Source organism: Macrosteles quadrilineatus, unplaced genomic scaffold, assembly GCF_028750875.1.
Source record: "Macrosteles quadrilineatus isolate MER2022 unplaced genomic scaffold, UCM_ALF_1.0 Scaffold_7__1_contigs__length_78375512, whole genome shotgun sequence".
In the NCBI taxonomy this organism is placed as follows: Eukaryota; Metazoa; Arthropoda; class Insecta; order Hemiptera; family Cicadellidae; genus Macrosteles; species Macrosteles quadrilineatus.
This window is the reverse complement of record NW_026542600.1, coordinates 39,050,705-39,074,956: the sequence shown is the minus strand read 5'-3', so window position 1 is coordinate 39,074,956 and position 24,252 is coordinate 39,050,705. Positions and strand designations below refer to the sequence as shown.

General features: G+C 37.7%; 2 protein-coding genes across 2 annotated transcripts; one reads left to right on the top strand and one right to left on the bottom strand.

The window, feature by feature from the left end:
• Window positions 1-337: 337 nt before the first annotated feature.
• On the top strand, window positions 338-6,671 carry LOC128998273 (zinc finger protein OZF-like). The gene is made up of 2 exons (XM_054424331.1): window positions 338-1,788; window positions 5,274-6,671. Exons 1-2 carry the CDS (start codon window positions 903-905, stop codon window positions 5,630-5,632), a joined length of 1,245 nt encoding a protein of 414 aa, XP_054280306.1. The 5' UTR covers window positions 338-902; the 3' UTR covers window positions 5,633-6,671.
• Window positions 6,672-15,819: 9,148 nt separating this feature from the next.
• Window positions 15,820-16,632, bottom strand: LOC128998929 (putative uncharacterized protein DDB_G0271606). Its single transcript, XM_054425286.1, has one exon. The coding sequence runs from the start codon at window positions 16,630-16,632 to the stop codon at window positions 15,820-15,822; it is 813 nt and encodes a 270-aa protein (XP_054281261.1).
• Window positions 16,633-24,252: the final 7,620 nt, after the last annotated feature.

Genomic DNA, 24,252 nt, shown 5'->3' with positions numbered 1-24,252 from the left:
ACCCCCCGTTTTATCCCACTTTACTGTTATGGTTCGGAAAATCCAGTTTTATTTCGCTTGGATTTAAATCAAAATTAGCATAAATTCTAAATCTATAAGCTTGAGGAGTATGTTTTATCTATGATAGAACTGACTTAAGTGCCTCAGTCCAGTGGGGTGATGGAGTTTCGGCTTCCCGGATTGAAACATCACGAATCGTAATCGTACCTACCGTGCTAGCTAGCTGTTCTTGGACTTGTGTGAGTGTGAGTGAACTGACTGAGTGAAGTGAAGAGTGTAGTAGAAGCCAGAAGCAGAAGGGGAGGAGAGACAGAGGAGTAAGTTTAGTAGACGATTTTTGAAGTGACTCCGGAGTCCGACAGACAACAAACATGGCAACTGCAATAAGTTTATGTTTTTAAAGCATAATATTGTTGGAATACTTACTAGTCTTTTCAACGTTTTGGTGTTCAACCTGTGAGATGATTTTCATGTTTGAAAATGTGTACTGTAAGAGAAGAATTGTTAATAATGGACTTAAATAGAAGTGACTGTATCAGTGAAAATTTAGTGGCGCCAGTATCTAGTGAGGTTATGAAGTTTTTGGATACTCATTTTTAGTATAAACGAGACTCCTGTTACGAATCTTATCACTAAACATAGGTTATAATTTCGTCAATCTTATCTTATGGTTATAGTCCTCGCATAACAATTAAAATAATTGGGCTTTAGATCAATTTATTATACTGTTAAATGACTAATCTGACCTTAGTATAAAAGCTTACAGATCATCTCACTCGTACTTCAATCATAAGTTTTGGGTTAAAATACTTAACTAAGTGGCGTCTTCTTCTCAATTGATAAAAATAGTTAATATCACTTAGTATCTTTTTTCAATTAAATTTTTCTAGACAAGCACCTTGATGAAAATGAATTTCTCTCATTTGAATTTCGGAAACAACTTCGTTTCAATGCACCAATTCAGTGCTGCAACAAAAGTAGTGGGCAATGTACAACAGAATATAGCCTTCATTCCAGCGACGAGCTCTCAGCATTATCATCATTCAAATCAAGTAAACTTTCCCAACAATGGTCAGATTACAACAGCTGTCATTCAGCATCAACATCATTACCAGGATGCCTCTGCTAGAATTCTTAGCCAAAATTCCTCAACACACTCAGTAAATATTAATACCCCTACATCAACTACTATAGCTCAATCATCTTGGATTGATGGAACCACACTACCTTCTGGAGACAGCACATTGAAGATAAATCTACCAAGCTTTCCTCCTCAAGCACAGGTGCCAAGTGGTGTAAATCACATTCATCAACCAATACAAAGTTCTTTTAAAACTGTCTTGATGAAGGATGCCTCAACAATGACAGATTTTGATATCCCTGTCACTGATGGAAAAAACGGTAACACCAAAGAATCTGCTATGAGTGAAGATAGCGATGACAGTTCTAAATCTGATACACATTCTATGAAAAGAACTGAGTGTTCAAATTCTTGTTCTAAAGTTGAGTTAAAAAATACAAAATCGGCGTTAGCTGAGTACCTTCATCGATTACAGCCTTATCAAATCCCAACTGACATACAAGAATTTCTAAAAGATAACAATATAGTACCTGTTCTTAAAAATGATGTTGAAGAAAAGAGCAAGAAGAACATAGAATCAAAGGATAGTTTTTCTGGGAGGTCTGAAATCCGATTATCAAATGCGCCTGATGGTTCTCTTCTCTTTTGTTGTTCTGAATGCAGTATTGGATACCCGGACAAAGAACAGTTGGAGCGTCATCTTGCAGGTATTATCAGCAAGGTTTTATAAAGTGAAATAGGCCTAACTAAGTTAAACTTCTTGTGATTGATAACTTGAGTCAGGAAATAACAAAAAACTATTGAAAACATGTTAGTTGATCATCTTTAAAAAATTGTTTTTAATTTCTTTATTGTCAAACCTATTTGAAACTTAACACGTTCGCTGCTACGGACGTTCCGGAATGTCAGCGGCGCCACGGCGCCAGGATCTAGTAGCGTTCCGGAACGTTACCGTTCATTGTTGTTTAACCTTTCCATCGATCAGCCAGATCGTCACGAGCGTCCTATATTTCTTTGCAGCTCATGGGGACCGACTTTTCTGACAATAAAAAATATAGTTTCCCGAAATCACCACCAGGGTCGTATAGAACAGGGCTTTGTCTCACCTCTTTTCTGCTAGATAGCAACACTACTTTACCGACTGCAACCTGGGTAGTTATATATCAGGTGCTATATATCAGAATCGCTTTGGTACTATGTCCAAAGCCAGTTTTATTGCAGAACATTGCTATCCAGTAAAACTACTATTGTTCTTACTGCAATTCAGTGTATTAGCGGCAATGTTACGCAGCGGCGAGCACTAGTTCAGCTCCTGGCGCCGTCCCGGCATCTAGCGCTCAGCAGCGAACGTGTTAACTTATTTTTTATGATGATCTTATACATTACTTTAAACTAGGTCACTAAGTTTTACCATTGTAAATCCATGACAAATACAAAAAAAAAATTGACAGTTAATACGCCAAAAAGTTATTCTAACAACTATACAATTTTTAACTTGAAGCAATAGGCCTAGTTGTCCTCTCTGCCACAGGTATTGGCTTGTAGGCCTGCCTTAGCTAAGACATGATAGGTAGCGAAAACTTAAGGTACCGGTAGCCTATGAGAAGTTGACAAACTGTGTGGTATGCATCACGTTAAAAAAATTGTAAAAAGTAGTAAAGTGCAGGTGTTTGAAGCCTGAGGCTGGGGCATATTTTCCAAGTCAGGGAACCTTAAAATAGGTTGTCTCGACACACTCGCTCACTATAAAATAGCATGTAGGCCTACAGTAATTTCATGGTACTCGACCGTCTGGAGACAGCTGGATGAGATGGGAGGTCGGATAGTTTAGGCAAGGGTTTAAGCTGTAGTTATATTTTGCTAAAGACACCCTGAAATCGTGACATTTTATTAGGCTGGCTGTTGTAATGGCAGAAAAAGTCATCTGAAAAGATTGCAATGGAAAAATATATGTAGGCTATCACTGCAATCACTGTAGGTAGATGATCATGGCTCTGCTATTACAGAAGATTTTTATGATTTTGCCAAAATACCGGGAGTTGATTGTGATTTCACCGTTGTAGCCGGACATGATAGACATTTTGCCAAACTCTGGATGTTTAAATTTTACTTAAGTTGAGAGGATTACTTTTTGAAGTAAAACCATAGGCCTACCTCCAGCCCTTAAGATGATTACGTTTTGAAGTAAAACTATAGGCGTACGTCCAGCCCTTCAGCTAATTCCCTCCTATCTTTTGAACATTTTCGTTGATTGTAAAGTTGTTTTAAGGCTACATTTTTTCAAAACTAGGATTGTCCTAAGTTAATACACTTTAAATTGGCTATGATTCGTAAACTAGTTTTTATAAGTTAAGTTATTATTTATTGGTAACTTATAGGCCTATTTATTTCTATTCTTAGTCTATTACTGCTTACTAGGCTAATCTTAGTAATGATTGCCTTTTCAAGAAAATAAAATATGGTTAGGAATTTAAATAAAATGTGGCGACAGTAATGTCAACCCAGTGGCCAGTAGGCCTACATCATTATATTATTAGCCCTACCATGAATTTTAAATAAACCATTCATTATGATAGGTCTACTAGCTGACAATGCCGCATCACCGCGATGTGATACCTATGCTACGGTTTTAGGCCTAAACCAGTTTCTCCTTAAATAGAGCACCCTGTATGTGTAAGGATAAGGCCAATTTATTTTATTTTTAGAAGAATATACTCTGAAATATGACTTGGTCAAGGCTTGTTCACACCGCTGTCGCTAGATGTCATACTACATCTTAATATGTCGTCCGTGCATTGTTCAAACCTTGCTACGTAGCTGTTGTGCTTCAGCCGCTGTTTATCCCTTCACCGAGGCCAGCGCTCATAGATCAAGATCATACCTAACTCGTGTCCATGGTAGATCCTGGAATGGCGTCCTATTCAATACCATTGAGTGATCCTGCATTCTCTGCCATGGATGGAGAGTGATAGCAGTAATAAGTGACTATGAACTGTTGTTGTTATATTTAGCATCCCAAAAAATCTAAATGGAAAACCCATTTAGTCAAAGGAGAAACCAATTTGGCGGATTTCACCATCTAATGAAGGATGTTGAAAAGCTTAGATCATATCTGTAATATATGGAGAGTGATTGTGACAGCCCAAGTCCCTAGTGCGTATTTGGCAACATGTAGCTAGTTGGCGTAACTGCAGCGATATCGTTTGCATAATAATATGGCGGTGTGTACTATGCTCATTTAAATAACATTAAGAGATATGTCAGCGACGTCTTCCGAAGACGTAGTAAGATGTCTGCTGATGCCGGTGTGAACAATCCTTTAAGCTGGGGTCACACTAGGCTGTTTATCAGCTGCTACTAACCAGCCGCCGGTAAATATCGCCAGCTACCAGCAGATATGTAGGGTTAACATTATAACCACAAGCCGCCACTAAATAGCCGCTAGTTTGTAGACCTCATCTGCTCCCGCCCCACTCTTCATTGACTTCTTTACGTTATAAATTTCATTTCTATATGAATCAGGTAGCCTAGACTTTTTTTCTATTTAATGAGACCAAAACTTATTTTAGTCCTCGTTCTTCAAGTCTTTGATTTAACTCATTATAAGCTGCGTCTTTGGTATTCCTGTTAATGTAGTTGGCAGACAATGCGTAACACAGGCAAGAATAAAATTGGAATATGTAAATCTAGAAATATTACAATGTATTTTAATTCACCAGCCGTTTGTAAGCTACTAGGGGCTCACATTGGCTGGCTGCCACCAGCAAGGAGATCACGTGACTACCAGCGGAGGGTAGGCAGCGCTAAAAAGTTTAAAATGTTCAACTTCTGATTTCAGCTAGTAAATACCAGCCCGCTGGCATTTACCAGCCTCTGGTTTTGGATCAGACTAGGATGCTTGATGGCAATATTACCAGCGGCTGGTTAGTAGCCAAGCGATGCTAAACAGCCTAGTGTGACTCCGGCTTTAGGGCCTAGCAGTAAAAAACTTCTTCTCAGATATGTATGAGCATAAGTAAGTTTTCCTTGAACACCAATTGGTTGCCTTAACTATAGACTTTGATGTGAGTTATCTAATGGTTAAATAACTCACAATCAAATAATCAAACATGTTTACATATTTGCATCCCTATAAAACATTTCTTCATTTCATATTAGTTGGTATTGGTTGATACACTTTTATCTGTTTCAGTGCATAAGGCAGATCGACGATTTGAATGCAATGTTTGTGGTGTGTTTTTGAAGAGGAAAGAACATTTGGATCAGCACAAAAGAGGCCACAGCGAAGAGAGACCGTTTGTTTGTGAAATTTGTTGTAAAGGGTTCAAGAGAAATGAGCATTTACGTCGACACATAGTGATCCATTCCGGAGACAAGAACCATGTTTGCACGGAGTGCGGGAAGGCTTTCTCTCGTAAGGATCACCTCAACAAACACCTCCAAACTCACATCAGTAAGAGAGCAAAAGGAGAAGCCAGCGATCCTGTATCGTCTTCACCTTTGTTGCAGTTCCAGCCTCATAAGAATGTTCACGTTTATCCTCCTAAGTAAACTAGCACTCATGTATATATATTTTTGAGTGAGTATATAAAATCAATCATTAGAATGTGTTTTTTTATAGTTTAAAACGTTGCGATATTTGAGATTAGCACCTCAAACATTTATTTTATAAATAACATTGAACAAATATTAGTGAAATACTTAGATCTTAAACTTATGGATAATGTATAAATCGGGTTCCTACCAGTGTCTGACAAGTTACTTGGTCATCAAACCAGTTGGCTGCCATTTTAAATAAAATATTTAAAAAAAAATGCAAATTACACCCGCCACAGCAAACCTGCAGACTAAGCGAATTTCCAATTGCCTAGTTGGATTAGCCTATCACTAAAACATTTAATAAAATTGTCAGATTCATTCCCTACTTAAATGACTCTAAGTTTAATGAGTACTTAGGATTACCCCTCTAAGGAATGTAATAAATTTATTTAGCTTGGTATCAAATAAACAAATTTGATCAAAACACATTCTTAAACAAGCAAAAACTTCAACGGTTTTTAAATTCTCCATAAGAATAACACAAGAATTTTAAATTCATAAGGTTTTTGAAGACATTAGTTATTTGTAGCCATTAGACAAAATCAATGCTTTTTATTTTTCTTGCAGTTAATATGAGATAAAAAATATATCTTCAAAAAAGATCTCTTAAATTCATAAACAGGGCCGTCGCGTGGTGTATTAGTGCTGGGGGTGGGATGCTGTCAGGTGCTCTCCCCCCCCCACCCCAAACACAATGAGCGATGCTCGTGGTGGGTTACGTGGCTGTCTGAGACATCATCTGTAGCAGAAACATCATCATCGTCCTTCACAATCACGGCTAATCTGAATATTCATCGATAACAGAATTGTCCTCTGCAATTGTGGTAAAATAAAGATTATCCAACGATCGTGTGGACATTATCACCGTCTTCCTCGATTGCGGAGGAATCAAGATTATCTCCTGCAGTTATGTGGACATCCAGGGTGTCTACCAGTCGGGAATTCCGGGAAATTCGGGAAAAAGTCGGGGATTTTGAAAGGTCGGGAAAAGTCGTGAAAAAGTCATGAATTTCGGCCGAATGTCGGGAATAATCTAACCTTTCAAAATTAGGGATGAACGGGTCCCAAAACCTAAAAAAAATGTTCTGGATCTTATATTCCTGATCATTGGGACGGGATTACATTTGAGGGGTGTGGGATGAATCGAAAATGCATTGTAATTACAATTCGTTTTAGTGATGATTAAAATAACCATTTGAATCATGGGCATTCAGTATCCATACGTTATTGAATCTGTATCCATATACGTTATTGAATCAGTATCCATATATGTTTTTGAATCAGTATCCATATGTTATTGAATCCGTATCCGTACGATATTGAATCAGTATCTATATACGTTATTGAACAGTATCCATACGTTATGGAATCAGTATCTATAGGTCTTTACGGTATTGAATCAGTATCCATAAATACGTTTTTGAATCACATATACGTTATTGAATCAGTATCCATATACGTTTTTGAATCAGTATCTAAATACGTTTTTGAATCAGTATCCATATACGTTATTATTGAATCATTATCCAAATACCTTTTTGAATCAGTGTCCATACGTTATTGAATCAGTATCCATATACGTAGTTGACTGTTACATTGATACTGTTACTTTGACTATCAGTATCCATACAACTTATTGACATTATTCAAATTATTGACATTAATTATATAAGTTATTCACTGAGACATAGCTTAGCCATACAAGTTATTGCCATCCAAGTACATGGCATACACTGAGACATAGCTTAGCCATACAAGTTATTGCCATCCAAGTACATGGCATACACTGAGACATAGCTTAGCCATACAAGTTATTGCCATCCAAGTACATGGCATATACTGAGACATAGCTTAGCCATACAAGTTATTGCCATCCAAGTACATGGCATACACTGAGACATAGCTTAGTCATACAAGTTATTGCCATCCAAGTACATGGCATACACTGAGACATTGCTTACCATACAGGTTATTTCCATCCAAGTACATAGCATACACTGAGACATTGCTTAGCCATACAGGTTATTGCCATCCAAGTACATAGCATACACTGAGACATTGCTTAGCCATACAGGTTATTGCCATCCAAGTACATGGCATACACTGAGACATAGCTTAGCCATACAGGTTATTGCCATCCAAGTACATGGCATACACTGAGACATTGCTCAGCCATACAGGTTATTGCCATCCAAGTACATAGCATACACTGAGACATTGCTTACCATACAGATGCCATCCAAGTACATAGCATACACTGAGACATTCCTTAGCCATACAGGTTATTGCCATCCAAGTACATGGTATACACTGAGACATAGCTTAGCCATACAAGTTATTACCATCTATGTACATGGCATACACTGAGACATAGCTTAGCCATACAGGTTATTGCCATCCAAGTACGTGGCATACACTGAGACATTGCTTAGCCATACAGGCTATTGCCATCCAAGTACATAGCATACACTGAGACATTGCTCAGCCATACAGGTTATTGCCATCCAAGTACATGGCATACACTGAGACATTGCTCAGCCATACAGGTTATTGCCATCCAAGTACATAGCATACACTGAGACATTGCTTACCATACAGATGCCATCCAAGTACATAGCATACACTGAGAAACACTGGTTCTTCTAATGTATGATTGAAAACATATATTTCACTCCACTGACAAGTATGAATAGAAAAATTCCATGGCTTTGAATCGAGTTACATCAACATTTTTTTTAAATCGAATCGTTGCTTTGAATTGAAATTTTTTGCTGCTTCACACACCCTTACATTTAATACGGGATTTTCTCGGCATGTGATTCGTTTCGATCGTCAGTGATTTCGCTGCGTCGCGAGTGACAACATATGTTGACGAAGGTACCGTGACCGCGAGATGGAAAAAGGTGTAGTAACATGAAGAAGGGACCGAGTTTTTGGTCGGGATTTATATAAAAATGGTAATGAAAAGTCGGGAAAAAGTCGGGAATTCCATTTGAGAAATCTGGTAGACACCCTGACATCACCATCGTCTTCAGCGATTGCGGCAAAATCCTAAATTCCTCCCACGGTCACGGAAACATCATCATTGTCTTTTGCAATGGTGGCAAAATCCTGAATATCTCCCGCGGTAACAAAAATGTATTGTAGGCTACTACATTAAGCTCAACAAAATGACCTAGGAAGAAATTAAGGGTTTCTATTTTTTTAGGATCAAAAATAAAAATAAAAATTTACACTCCATCCATACAAATTTTACACCTCCATAAAACCCCATTAAATTTCAATTCTATTCAAATTCAATATAACAAACACCTGCATGTAGGTCAATGGATTTGTTGAGCAAATAATTTGTCAAAAAAGTAATTTTTCATTTTTTTTAATTTTAAAATGACAGGCAACGGGCTTGTCGACCAAGTAACTTGTTGCACATATAAGTTAGTGGCTCTCCGTATCAGACATGTTCTCATTATGATCTTTCCTCAAAAAGCTCACTTTATGAAACTTGTTTAATGACAGAGTCCCGGTGCATATAAAGCTTAAAGTCTGTAACTTTAAAATCTTTTATAACTGTAATGTTATAGTGAAGTATTTTGAAAGGGCCAAAGATACACAACATACAATATTGTTAATCATTATAAATTTGATTAGAAACATTTTTTCTACGTAATTGTTACCTATTTAATTTAAATCTAACCGACCAAACTACAAAACATAATAGGATGAGTAACAGTGTTGGAGTGTAGCAACTCTTGTTAGGTCAGCCTGTTGTGACAAACTACCTGGTATAATAACGGTTTTTGGTTCCAGTGTGACAACACTGCAACAGATCCTACTATCGCTTTTTTAAATACCCCCGCTGCAGCAAACCTGCAGATCAAGCATATTGCAACAAAAAACACAAAAACAAGCAAACTACAACAGTTTTTTCCATGAGAATATCATAAAAATTTAAAATGTGCTGTTTTGAATTTTCTCAGTAACCTTTAACTGTAGCCTACAACAATGATGCACCATAGAAAATTGATCTTTTAAGCTTTTTCTAGATGGCTGTTACGAAAATTGGGCATTTCCATGTTTGTTTGAATTGTAAAAACCAATTTTTTAAACTTAAAAATCTAATAATATCCTGTTCTTATCAACATCTTTGCAATATCTTTGACTGTGGTAATGACTTATTCCTCTTAAGGAAATTCGCTATAATTGAACAATAGCGATTTTGGCCTCTGGGAATAACAAAACTAAAAATAAGTCGGTCTCAGGCAAGGTCTTACCGTGCCACCTACAGTAATAGCTACTCTATAGAAATTCCCTAAAATAATTGTTTTGACCAAAAAAGTTTTCAAAAATTGTTTTGCAAGTTTTATTTGTTTCATCAAACGTGTTTCTGAAAGTCATATTGTATCATGGCAACTGATGTAAACAAAATCAAAATTATTGCTTTGTCGAGTTTGTATGGAGGGAGAAGACTCATCCTATTGTGACAGGAAATATTTTTTCTGCCAAATACATATTATTTTTATTTGACTCATATTTTAATTTGTTCAGCAGTGCTTATCGGGATCGTACATCATTGAATCATTAACCTTCCTGTAAAAGTTATATTGATAATAAGTTGCTAAAATGTGTTGTTTAACCCTTTCAGTGCTAGGCCAATAATTCATATTTTATAAGACTTTTTTGTTTGCCTTTTAAATCCATTACCCGTTGTTGAATTTTAACTGTCATGTTGTCACTATTTTATTAATTAGGCTAATTTTGAATAATAACACAATAAGAAAATATATAAGAAAGATAAATCCCGGTATTTGTAGTAAACATCAAATAAAACTTAGTTTTTGTTGTAATTTTCAGTGGCGTAACAGCCGCCCCCGCAGACCCCGCGGTGCGGGGGGGCCCGCGAGGTTTAGGGGCCCGCGAGGTTAAGATACCCTTTTCTCATAAAACCGTCCGTAAAACCGATCCTTTGTTCACGAATGTTTTTCTCTCCTGACAAATTATAAATAAAAAAACGATGTGTTGGTAGATACTTTTATTCTGCCAAATCTACTAAAGTTTTATCTTTTAATTAACAATATTGTTAACGAAACGCCAACGCTCACTACGATCACCCGACGATGTGTATTGTCAGTGTGGTTGTGTAGCTTCATGCTAGCGCTAGGAGCTGTGTGCCTGCCTGCCTGCCGCCGCGCCGTGGCGACACACACTCGGAGCCAGCCCCTCGGCCCTCCCCCCTCCCCCACTAACCGCTCACGTGTACTCAGCTGACCGTAGATCACCTGATTTTGGAGATCCATTCCATGCGGATTGCGAGTGACTCGTCAGTAGTGCATGTCGCGAGAGTTTCTCAATCAGGTGTCATGTCATTAAATTGGGCTAATTTAGTGAAGCACTAACATTTACAGTTGGGAACACGAAAGTTTGCAGTTGGCGGCAGCCAATCACAAGACTAGTGCGACGTTGCCATATCGCCCTTTGACGACACTAATTAAAATACTAAACAATATTTTTAAAACAGCTGGTATTATTCGATTTGGCAACACCGCACTGCCCTCATTGGCTCATTAGAAGTCAAATGGTAAATATGCTACTCCCTCAACTGCAAACTTTCGTGGTCCCGACTCAAATTATAGTTGGAAGCTTGGTTGAGTATAGTAATGAATGTGAATGGTGGAGTAATGGAGTAGCCCATATATATTAATCACGGACATAACTCCCAAGTTTATTATCACTGTGACAGTGACAAAATATAAAATATGTTTCAAGGACGACTCTGGTCGTGTGGTTGAAGAATAGGTATAAATACTTGATATTGCTAGAGACCATCCTCTGCCAGTCTGATCGTGTAGGCCGTATGCCTGCCGTCACCTACGTCATGTGATAGTTGTGGTGTGGTGATGGTTGTGGTATATAGTGTTGTGGTGGGGAATGGGAGGGGTAGTAGGGGGCCCACAGACATATTTGCGGGGGGGCCCGGGGAAATACTGTTACGCCACTGGTAATTTTCCTGGTTTTCCTATAAATTTTTATGTTCTGATAGCATTATTTGAAACCGAAATCTCACAAAATCAAAAGACATATAGTTTACAATGTAATATTGAATTTAACCCTGATTTAGTTGGACGAGGTTATTGTAATATAGCAATTTTAGGGAAACTAATGTTTTGCAGCAAAGTCTCAGGAACACATTTACTACTACTAAAACTAAAAGATTGCATCCAAATAGTCCGTGACTAGCTGGTGCTGCTACCTAGTAACGCATTGAACAACTATCTGCAGCGCCATCTGTTCGCAATCGGTGGCGACAGCTTAAATACCGGGTTTTGACTCCCCAGTCTTCAAGCACAGATAGCCGAGAAGGCTAGGGCGTGTGTCACTTGGCCAGTGGCATTCGTCTGCTCGGGTTCGAATCCCGTCCTGTGTGGCAAATAATTGGTGACCTGTGTGTTTGTAGCGATATACTACAACCACTGGGGCATAGTGAGGTGTTCATAATCCTTGGTTTAGACATACACCTCGAAATCATCGGATTGGGCGAATCTTTTAGCTAAGTGGTTAGTAGTATATCCTATGAACATGCAGGTCACCAATGGCCGTTTTGCTATTTTTTTTTTAAATAACCTTCCTCTCTATATCCCTTAGGGTTTTTTTTAAACAACGATATATCGTTTCATAGCACTGAAAGGGTTAATGAGTTGTTAGTTTAAAAACCCCTAATGGAATTTTTTTTACACTATGAATAACATTCAGTGTTATTTAACATGCATTAAAAATGTTATGCATCAAATTTTTTTTAAACAGGCCTACGTAGTTATTACTTTTATTACCTTACAAATCTTAATGAATACCTCAACTATAAGACTTTTATTTTTAAATTATTATTGCCTTGTCTGTGTTATTATGTTCACAAATTAGTTTTTAGAGCTTGTAGACTTATGTTGATACATGACTTCGGAAGGTAGCTTACATGACCCAATAAGTTCACATGAACCAAATTTTGATTATAATGGAATTGTCAATTCAGTGTTGGTATATCAGATTTTGAGTTATAATAAGTATCTTTATATGTAAAAATAAATTGTAATGTATGTATTTGATAATGGTAATTGTGATCCTCACTTTACCCGTTATTCTATGTAAAATGTAAACAGATTTTGTAGTACTGACTGTAGCACGACTGTAGTTGTCAAATCATTACGTTTATGACATAGTTTTAGAAACTAAGCCGAATATTTTCTTCTCTATGAAGACACTCATTGTTACTTTTCCATTTTTAACTGTTGTTAGTTTAATCTAAAGTTTGTGTGATATGTTATTTTCTATTCTATATTCTGTCCAAGGCATCAAGAGTGGTAGGGCGTGGGACTTTGCTTACTGGATTTTACTTGGCCTTAGTCATCTAATAGATATAGTGTAAATTGGCTAAATAAAGCGGTTTAGCAGCCTAAAGCCAAGTATGTGAGTCTTTGGCGACAGTAAGCCAGGCTGTGGGTCGATCAATCCTCTTGGGTTCTTGATACATTGGACAAAATATAGCGTGCCTTGATCTGAATAATTTGTTTTCTATATTTTGATTCTTAAAGTACCTACTCACAGAAATAGATAGAGTGGATGATAATGTTCCTTTTCCTACAGTTACCTAACAATGTACATGTTCTCTCACTGATTTGAGAAAGCAAAGTGGCCAATTCGCTCATCAGTGAGACAATGTTAACATTGTCTCACTCTAATTACTTTGTCTCACTCCAGATTTGCAACGTGAAGGCACGAAATAGTGAGCGCGTAACATGCAGGCAACGTCGTATGCGCACGAAATACGTTGGCAGCACTGGTTGTAAATCAGCTGGTCAGCTGTTGTACTGTTGTATTTGTCACTTCACATTAAATTTTTATATTAAAAGTTCACTTCTGTTTAAAAATAGGTTATGTTTCTTCACCAATTTATTTGTTTTACGGTAACTGTAGGAAAAGTATAATGTGCAACTCGAGTTTAAAGTACAATTGCCTCACTCGAGAAACCATTCCTCACTCGCCTACGGCTCGTGAGTAAGGATTTCTCTCGAGTGAGTCAATTGCTCACTTTTCTCACTAGTTGCACAAATAACTATTTTTTCTTTCAAATTTAAGAAATTGTGAAACTGAGCTAAAATTATTTAAATGCAAAATATAGGGATTTTGATTTTACTGCAATATCTTGTGTTTTTTAATTCCTGTAGCAATAAATTAATCCATGGTAAAAGTTAAACTTTTTTGTTCAGGTAGATAAGTATTCAACTGTAGAATATTAATCATTTGATTGGCAAAGTTGAATGAAGAATGCAATTCTATGTAATTTGCTAGGCCAATAATATTCTTTTCAGAATTCTTTGTCTTCTAGATATGGATTTGTATTGATAGAAGTATTCTCACCCTACAATATCCGTATTCGTCTAGTTGTATTACATCTTTTGTGGGAGGTCCTTGAGTAGATGAAGTTTGAGAACCCCTAAGCTAGTATATTTTGTTTGTAATTTTGATACAGATCAGCTCTGGACATTCTAGAATGAAACATAAATGCAATTGATAGAAACAAATAAAATAAACGGAATCAGCAATCTGACACATACTTTCTCCCATAAGCTTGTCAACAACCTTTATCAAGGGTATGCAGTGGGTAACTGATAATTTTGTAAGAAAAAATCACAAAAGTTGCAATAACTTTTGAACCGTAATTGTTACAGCAATGGGGGTTGCATTATTTTCTTTAGAATTATAAGGACCACAACACATTAATTTTAATCAAAACCGAGTTTTTCTCAAAATCAGATTTTTTGTAATTTTATGGGAAAATAATATAAGTTACAATATCTTTTCAACCGTAATTTTTAAGGAAATGGGATTTGTACCATTTTGTTCAGAATCTAAAGGACTATAACATACTAAATTTTTATCAAAATCGTTCGGCCATTTTTGAGAAAAGTCAATTTTATGGGTTTATATGGGAAAATCAACATTAAAAATTAAAATTTAAAAAAATGAAAAAAACCTTTGAAGATACCTTGGTTAGTACTTAACTTACATACAAAATTTCATTAAAATTAGACCACAGGTGTAGTCTGTAGCTTTGTACACATCCACACACACACTCACACACACATGGACATCACTTTGAAAACAATTTTTTTTTGTCCAGGGGGACCTGAAACAGATATATCCACTCAAAACTCAAACTCAAAAACAATACACTTTCTCCATATACATGGTATAGGGGGAGAAAGTAAAATGGGTGGCTTTAGAAAAGGGTTTATCACTTTTTTAAATTCCAAATCATTGTGTAAGCCCAATATTTCACTTTTCTTGTTTTGCATATCAAAAGACACATGTATAAAAATAAATATTTATTAACAATTTATAATTCTAATTAACATTACATTTGGAGGCACAAATTGAAAACAACAACTGTTCCCATCACAGCTTTAGTAAATCACAGATTATTTCAAAGATTATTTAACTAACGTCTAGCCATGATTAATATCTCCATTAATATAATCTAAGAATGGTCTTCAAATTAACCTTTTACAACTTTTGTAAATCACAATTTAAAACTATTGAACTATTTCACAATTATGTTAAACTATTTCAAAGGCTATTTAACTAGCATCTAGCCATAATTTAATTAATATATTGTTCTAATCAAACTATGATAAAAAAGATTATGCATTAATTACTTATTATGCATTAAAATTCAAAAGACGAACATATTTCTTATTTCATTTCATTCTTTGTATTCACAAAAAGTGATTAATTTATTAGTAATAATAAAATAATAATATTAATCTTTAAAGACAGGTGTACAGCTAACTTTGATGTAATGAATATACAATTTACAAACTAATGAAATTTCCTAAACCTAAGTGAAACAAGAAAACAAGAATAAATGTATTAGACGAATAATTAAGACATCAAATTTTACTGTCCAGGGGGGCAAGGTGACTTCGTAATAGAGCCCTCAACCTCTCGTTCTTAATCAATTTGGTCAACAAGTGTACGGCTAACTTTGATGAAATGAATATACAATTTACAAACTAATGAAATTTCCTAAACCTAAGTGAAACAAGAAAACAAGAATAAATGTATTAGACGAATAATTAAGACATCAAATTTTACTGTCCAGGGGGGCGCGGTGAATTCGTAATAGAGCCCTCAACCTCTCGTTCTTGATCAATTTGGTCAACCTCCCGTTCTTGATCAATTTGGTCAACCTCCCGTTCTTGATCAATTTGGTCAACCTCCCGTTCTTGATCAATTTGGTCAACCTCCCGTTCTTGATCAATTTGGTCAACCTCCCGTTCTTGATCAATTTGGTCAACCTCCCGTTCTTGATCAATTTGGTCAACCTCCCGTTCTTGATCAATTTGGTCAACCTCCCGTTCTTGATCAATTTGGTCAACCTCTTGTTCTTGAATTTCTCCAACTGGCTCTTGGTCGTCTGGGTTTTGATCTAGATCTTCTGGAGGTTGCTCCATTACTGGCTCTGCACGAGCTTCCTCGAGCACTTGATTATCAGGGATTACATCAGGGCGCTCCATCACTGCCATCTCTGGTTCTTCGTGAGTTTGGTGAACCACTTGTTGTTCAGAGGATTGCTGTAGTTCTTCTTCTTCTTCTGAAAGATCCAAATAGTTTGGCTCTTCTTCGTCTACCAAAAAAGGTAAGTTTACTTCTATTTCCTCATCTTCCATAAGTTCTATTTCAAATAGGTCATCATCATCAAAAAGCATTTCTAGTGCTTCCAAGTCGAATTGATCAGTAGTTGCTATAGGTTCCAATCTAATAGGGGGTTCCTGATCCCCTTCTGTATGTATGTTCTCTTGGAGTTGGTCGTGCCGTAACTGCTCATCTATAATGTCCATTGCACGGGGTGTTTCCTCCTCTTCTTTGGAGCCCCATTCTCCATTTAAATTGCGATCGACCATTCTTCTTTTATCTGAAATCACAAAGAGAACAGGGAAGTTTTAAAATTGTTGAGATTTCCATAAATAGGAGATAAAATGGTTTATTTTGAAGTATAAAACCTTAAAAGCCATGTACCTAAACCTCTAACAAGATGCATCCAGTCTTGACCAGAATCTTTTAATAATAACACATTTAGTAACTAGTCAGGAAAGACATGTTCTGATGCTCTAAAAATTAAATTAAAATTAAAGAGGGTGATTATAGCTACAGTAGACTCCCTCTTATCCGAACACCTTTTAACCGGACATCGGTTTAACTGGACTATAATCGGCGGAAATGGCATCTCTTTAACCGGACAATTTTTCTCAGCACATCAGTTTAACCAGTCTAGATCGGCAGGAATTGGATGGTACTGAAACGACTATTCTCGTGGGAAAGATTTGAGACCAGTGATCTTGTGTGATTCTTACGTAATAATCATTATTGGCTTATTTATACAGTATGCATTTAAACGTTGGGGACGTCGGTTTAACCGGAAACCGTTATCCGGACTGGCCTCAGTCCCGAGGAGTCAGGATAAGAGGGAGTATACTGTAAATATATTTTACCAGGGGTGACGAACTTGCGACATTGCCAGATTTTTTGGGGGAGATTTTGAGAATATTAGGATTCAGGCAAAATTCCAGCAGAGTAGTCAGTCATAGTCAAGGAGATTGTAAAACATTCATCAGCTGTTTGTTTACGACTTCCTTTGATTATTACTAGGGCAATCAAAACCCCATTTATAATTTTATAATTATATAATTAATTTTGTACTGGCTGGTAAATGTATAAGAATTTTTATGTGGATTTTCACTTAAAATGATTTTTGTGATGGGAACGACTTACTGCGAACTGCCCGAATACTGTTTGTGGTTGTTTATTTAACTTTTATCTGCAGTCATAGTTTTAACTTAAAATACGTTTTTATTGGTATTTTGCCTTTGATCTTTTCCACCATGAGCATTGTTTGTAGGTATAATTAGGGGTTTGAATTGTTCATTATGTATTGTTCTCAAGCCATCTCATTGAATTTCAAACCCACTCTACTGTTGGCTGCTAACGTTAATATTCTGTCTTTGTTTCTTAAAATATGCACATAGTTCCTGTGAACCAGAGTTACGATATTCACTTTGCTATTTTTCTAACTTGGAGCCTCATGTGATATCCCTTAAATAAAGTGATTAAGTGATACCAGACGTTTCTGTCATTTGATTCTTTGGAAGAAATTGACACACTAAAAAGAGTCTCGTTCCCTGGTAATTAAGTTTTATTTTTCTTTCCTTGATTTAAAAAAAAAAACTGTTTGCAAATTTTATTCATCAAGATTGAAGTTATAATTTTGGGACTAATATGAAAATTTAAGGCTTAAGAAAGATACTCATTCAAGAATGTATATTGATGGACAATTAAGGTAGATATATCACACTATTCACACTCCCATTGTAGACAAAATTGTAAATTTTTACCTTAACATGTTCTCCACTTAATTTTGTGGGTACAACTTTTACCCCTTACTTGACTAATTTACTTGACCCTTAAGTTCCTTATACTTATAAGTTTACTTGTTTTTTTTTTTTTTGTTTTGTCAAAGGAATTTCACTGGTTATAATTATAATAATAATATCTTTATTTCCGTGAATCAAATTTAACAATTAATTGCATGGCATCCATCAACAGTTAATACAAGCATAATAAATAACAGCAAAATAAATAAATTCATTGTAAAGAATCCAAAATACACATGACTGACAAATTACGCAAAATTAGTAGGCCTAATTCTTTATTCAGGATCTCAGAGCAGCCGAACACGCATCTACTCATTGGTGTTAAAAAAACCAGGGCCGGTTTAACCCATACGCGAACTACGCGGCCGCATATGGCGCCACGAAAAATTGGCGCCGTGGCGCCAACGGAACAATTTTTTTTTTAGTGAACAACGTAATTTTGTTTATTTTTGCTCAGAGTTAAAGTATTCAAAGCACCACAATAAAGGCATTTGTTCTGTTTGTACCAACAGCATATGAAAAATGCGTATATTTGTACAGCACTACAACTCAAGGACTTAATGCCATTTGTAGTTTCGATGCTGACGCTTGGCAGTCGGCAGCGTACTACAGCGCGGCGCCTGTGGGTTTCATTTCATGACTCATGTTCTGAACCACATTCTGATGTTCTGAACCAGATTGATACCAACTCTGCAATTAAAGAATTTGCCAAGATCAAAGCTAGGAAAATTAATTTTTAACTGCTAAGAGCTTTTGAACTGTTCAAATTGATAATTTTGTATTCTTTTTGTCAAGGTAATAAATCTGGTTTTTCATGTTTTCTTCATGTTTAATGTGTTCAATTAAAAATTCCTCTCTTGTCATCTATCTACACCTGTTTTCATTGTAATAGGCTTTAACTTATATTGTATCAAAGTTATCCTGTAATAGTATATTTTTCGTACCTAGGGCCGAAAATTAGGTCTTACCGGCTCGAGATAGTTTTTAAATCGATCGAGAGCTGCAAAACCATTTCGGTCCGTGGTAAGAACGCTATTTTTCACCACACTATACCCTATTACCACTATTCACAAAAAATCACTAGTCATAACCTTTAAGAGAGGTTATGTTTTTGTTTATAACCACTCATTGTCACCCAAATACAGTGTAATCAGCTGATTGGTGTCCGGTAGGGTAAAACTCATTACAGTACAGTAGTACGCAATGAAACCCCCATTTGATTAAGCTGGCGGCAAACAGCTGTTTTCTGGACTAAATCCTTAGTTCGTCAAAATAGTGTAGTGTGGCGTAAAAATTGTTTTCACATTTAGAAATAAATTGTTAACTTAGGCCGTGATGCTCGTCAAGCATGACGTCACGATAGAAGACGGCAATGACGTAGGTATTTATAAAATTATTTATTTTCCAAGGAAAGATAAAAACAAGCAGCTGATCACAAACGGCAAACATTATATCATTGCCGTCTTCTATCGTGACGTCATGCTTGACGAGCATTACGGCCTGTTTTTTTTAGTGTAGCCTTGGTTTTGCTCAAGTTTATACGATGAGTAAAAGTGTAAAAATGTTAAATTCCTGGGAATAATAAACAGTCTTTTATTGCAAGTATTCTTCTAACCTAAACTTATAAAAAAGTTCTTCCCAAAATCTTTGGGAAAAAATTCACAAATAGAGTTAAGTAATGGTCATGGGTTGAGGGTGGGGTGGTGGGGGGGGATTCTAATTGGCGCTGATTCGGGAGTTCGCTTAACTCTGAAAAATTCCTAGAACCGGCCCTGAAAAAAACTCACCCACAGCGTAATATTCCTTTTTTAAACAAACATATTTTTAAGCTTGATAGGTTTAAGCTGGGGTTTTCTGGCATCCCTTTTTAGATCTTCAACACCAACTCTTGAAAGAAACATTGACTGCTTCCGTAAAGGTGCGTAATATATGCTCAGAAAGTTGCTTGAGAAGCCTCACAAACATGACATCAACATTCGTTGTTTTCTTTGATGTAAGTTGATTTATTTATGACAGCTGCAACTTCCCCCTCTGTTACAGGTATGTTACGGAAATATACTGTGGATCGGAGACATTACGTCATATCTATTTTTCATATATTAACTCACACATAAGTTTTGGATTGTGTCTTTTTGGAGCAGCATAGAAAATAAATTTGGACAGTATCTTAAAAGAACAAAAAAGAGCCATACAAATTATTCTAAAACTAAATTATGATCAATCAGCCAAAGAGGAACACTTTGTAAATCTTAAAATCCCCACAGTTTATGGACAATATATCTATGACTGCATAGCAATTTCTAAATACCCCCGCCGCAGCAAACCTGCCGTCTAAGCGAATTTCCATTTGGCTGAATTGATTTTCAATCGATCTATTTAAATAACATTAGGTTTAACGAGTACCTAGGTTTGCTGCTACAAGGAAACTAATAAAGTGTGTGTTTTAAGTAAAATAATTATTGCTTAGTAGAAAATGAGTATATTTGCCAAGTTTGATCAAAAGATATCCATAAACAAACAAACTACAACATTTTACAATATTCTCCATAAGAATAACATGGGAATTTTAAATTTACAATTTTTTTAGTTTTCTCCGTAACCAATAACCGTACAAAAACACTTTGATATACTGAATTGTTTGTTTTTTTAAGCTCTTTAAGAAGGTTTAGATAAAAATTGGGAAATTTTGTGTTTTGAGGGTCAAAAGTGAGAAAAACCAATTTTTACCCCATAAAACCCTGTTCCCATGGTCCGATCATGCTGGATCGCGAACTCATTTAAGTTTATCCCGCCTTACACCTTCAAACCAAATTTCATCAAAATCGGATAAAAATTACTCAAGTTATCGTGTTCACGGACACATATATATATATATCTATATATATATATATATACATATATAAAAATTTGAACGAATGGTGTTTTTGGCCTCTGGGGACATCAAAATGAAAAAGTAAATCGGTCCCGGGCCTAAGTCTTACCATGAGACCTACGGTAATAGCTACTTCCCTATAGGGAAATTCGCTAAAATGAGGAAGTAAGTTCTAAATCTTCTATATGCCACAAGTACAATACAAGACATAAAAAATAAAAAATCCCAAATCATCATAGATTAAAATTTTGCGAGAAAAAAACCAACATATTCAGGAAAGAAATTCTTAATGAATTTACCCAAAAATATTAAGTCTGAAAAGAATATTGAAACATTTAAGAAGAATTCATAAACAAACCAATTTATTCTTTAGTTTAAGTTTTTCCACCTTTGTTCACAAAAGAACTAAAAGTATATTTCAGGACAATTTGTGTTCAATAGTTAAGGTTCGGAGACTGATGTATTTTAATGTAAGTGTTTGACACTATTTATGTGTACCTATGTGCATGAAATAAATAAAGAATTTATGATTTGATTATGACATGTGTAAGGTAATATATTAAATATGGGACCAAAAAATATATATTGTTTCAATGAAGGTAAAGTTTTTTTTTTGGTTTTTTTTTAGAGAGAGGAGGGAAAATGCTTTTACGCACACAGGTAGCCAGTCTGTAGTGTGAGACTCCTGAATCTACACAGTCTACTCACTAAAAAACCCCCCCTACTCTGTTGGACAAAGACCTGGAATTGTTTGTCACATTACAAGTCAGGCCAACATGTGATCTAAGCAATCAGGGCTCTCACTGTTTTTGGCATTTAGATACTTTATGACCTACACCGCATCCTGGTCAAGATCGAGCTTCTTGGCGCGGAGAATACCCTGGATGTAATGTGACACACAGGTCCAATTGTCCTCACCCTCCGTCATCATTGGTATGACCGTGTCCACTGACAGCAGTCCTACTAACTGTTGAGCCGCCCAACGCTGGCAGTGGAAAAAGGTATGTTCCATGTCATCGGGAATGCCTGGGCAGTATATGCAATCGGGTGACACGGCTTTGCCCATCCTGAACAGGTACGACCGGAAAAAGCCGTGACCCGTCAGAAATTGGTTAAGGTAGAAGTCCACCTCTCCGTACCGCCGATTAACCCAAGGTTGGACTTGCTGTATCAGTCGCCTGGTCCAGCGTCCCTGAGTCTCCTGTTCCCAGCTCTCCTGCCACAGCTGGTAGGTGCGGGTGCGTTCCTCTGTTCATGCCTGGTCCTCCCCACGGCGCTGATAAATTGCCTTTCTCTCCGCCGCCAGAAGTTTGACGGGGATGACTCCAGCAACCACCAGGACGGCGGTTTCGGACACTGTTCGGTAGGCGGATGCAACTCTTAGTGCTGCCTGACGCTGCACTCGGGCGAGCCGCATCCTATATACCTCCTTATTGAGAACGTCTGCCTACACCTCCGCACCGTACAAGAGTACGGACTGGATAGAAGACATTAATAGCCTTCTACGGCTGGACTGAGGCCCTCCGACATTAGCCATCAACCGGTTAAGAGAGGAAACCCCCCTAGCAGCCTTGTGCGCAGTACGGAAAATCTGATCCCGCCAGCTAAGCTTGCTGTCCACCACAACCCCAAGGTACTTGGCAGAACGAACGGTCTGGACTTCGACGGCCCCTACCCTTAACAGGACAATCGTGTCAATCCGTTTTTTTGTTAATATCACAATCTCAGTTTTGCTCAAAGCAAGCGAGAGACCGTGGTCTGCCATCCATGCGTTTATGACACGCATAACTCGGTTCAGCTTTAGCTGAGCCAGCTCAACGCTACGTGCAGCTATCAAAACTTAATGTAACTTTTGCAAAACTGCAACGTCGTCTGCGTACCCAACCAAAAAAGTTTCCTCAGGCATTTCAGACCTCAGGAGGCTGTCATACGCGACATTCCAGAGGTCTGGGCCGAGTATGGAACCTTAGGCAGCACCGGAAGTGACACTCATCGTCCGTGGGCCTTCTGTAGTGTCATACATGAGGAGGCGGAACCGGAGATAATACTCCATCTCTCCAAGACTGAAAAGTGGTACGTCATCCACCCTTCCGAAATCCTGCAGTGGGCGCAACGTGTGAGCCGGGAAAAGGGACTCGACTATCCTCTCCATAGTGGCCCCATCCATGACGGAAGGTGGAGAGCGGGTGCCAAGTTTCTTGGTTACAAGTTTGTTACCAGGCCCCACGGATTGGAATCGACATCGTCCCTTAATGTCTCCCAGCAACTGCGTTTACTCCGGTTGATGGCTCAACGAAGAGACCTCCTAGCCACTCTGTAAGCATCCGACTTGACTTACGACGTCTGTCTACAGGTTCTCTGGCCCTGGTAGCAAGTCTTCTGGCTCTCAATGCTGACCGACGCAATTCCGCAATCCACCAGTACACAGGTCGCTTATTGTACCGGGATCTCCTGCGAGGCATAGACTCATTGCAAGCCGAGACAATCAGTCCCATCATGGATGTAACTACCGCCTCTGCGTGAGCCACGCTAGTTGCGGGAGGAACCACCGGCGTTCCTCGTAAGATGGCTTCATTGAATTTTGCCACGTCCAATTTTTTTTTTAATTCCATCGAACGGGCACTTGACGAAACGAGGCTACTTGTCTTTGTTGACCATCCAGGACATCAAAAATTATGTACTGGTGGTCACTGGCCGTGTAATCCTCCAGGACTCTCCAGGCTCTGATCCTTGGCAAAAGAGACTCAGATGCACCCAGGTAATGTCTGGAATCGTCCCCCGCATCCCAGGGCGCCGGAAAGTTGGCGTGTTGCCCTTGTTGACGACAACGAGTCCGGCTCTGGCAGCAAAGTCCAGAATGTAATTGCCCTGGGAATTTGTGAGGGTCATTCCCCACTCGACAGCCCTAGCATTAAAATCCTCACCCACAACAACGTGTCCTGGGGTATTGTGCACGCTCTCTTCCAGGCGGTCTATCTTCTCACGAAAGTCACGGATGGCCTTGTTGGGAGTGAGGTAGACACTAAAGTAAGTGACATCCTGGCACCGAACCCAAACGAAACCACGGCCCTTTGCGTGACCCCGTACTTGTACTTTAGCTGCATTACGCACCCAGAATGCAGCAGTACCAAGACTATCAGGGAACCAAAAAGATGTGTCCCTATCACGGTACTGGTACTGTTCGCTAACTAAGAACGCGTCGACATCGTGTTCTAGGGCAA

Bases quoted from the DNA above. Each gene is read 5' to 3' on its own strand.
- LOC128998273 (XM_054424331.1), top strand. From the start codon at position 903: ATGAAAATGAATTTCTCTCATTTGAATTTCGGAAACAACTTCGTTTCA. The intron at 1,789-5,273 runs GTATTATCAGCA...TATCTGTTTCAG, and splicing joins GTTGGAGCGTCATCTTGCAG to TGCATAAGGCAGATCGACGA.
- LOC128998929 (XM_054425286.1), bottom strand. From the start codon at position 16,632: ATGGTCGATCGCAATTTAAATGGAGAATGGGGCTCCAAAGAAGAGGAG.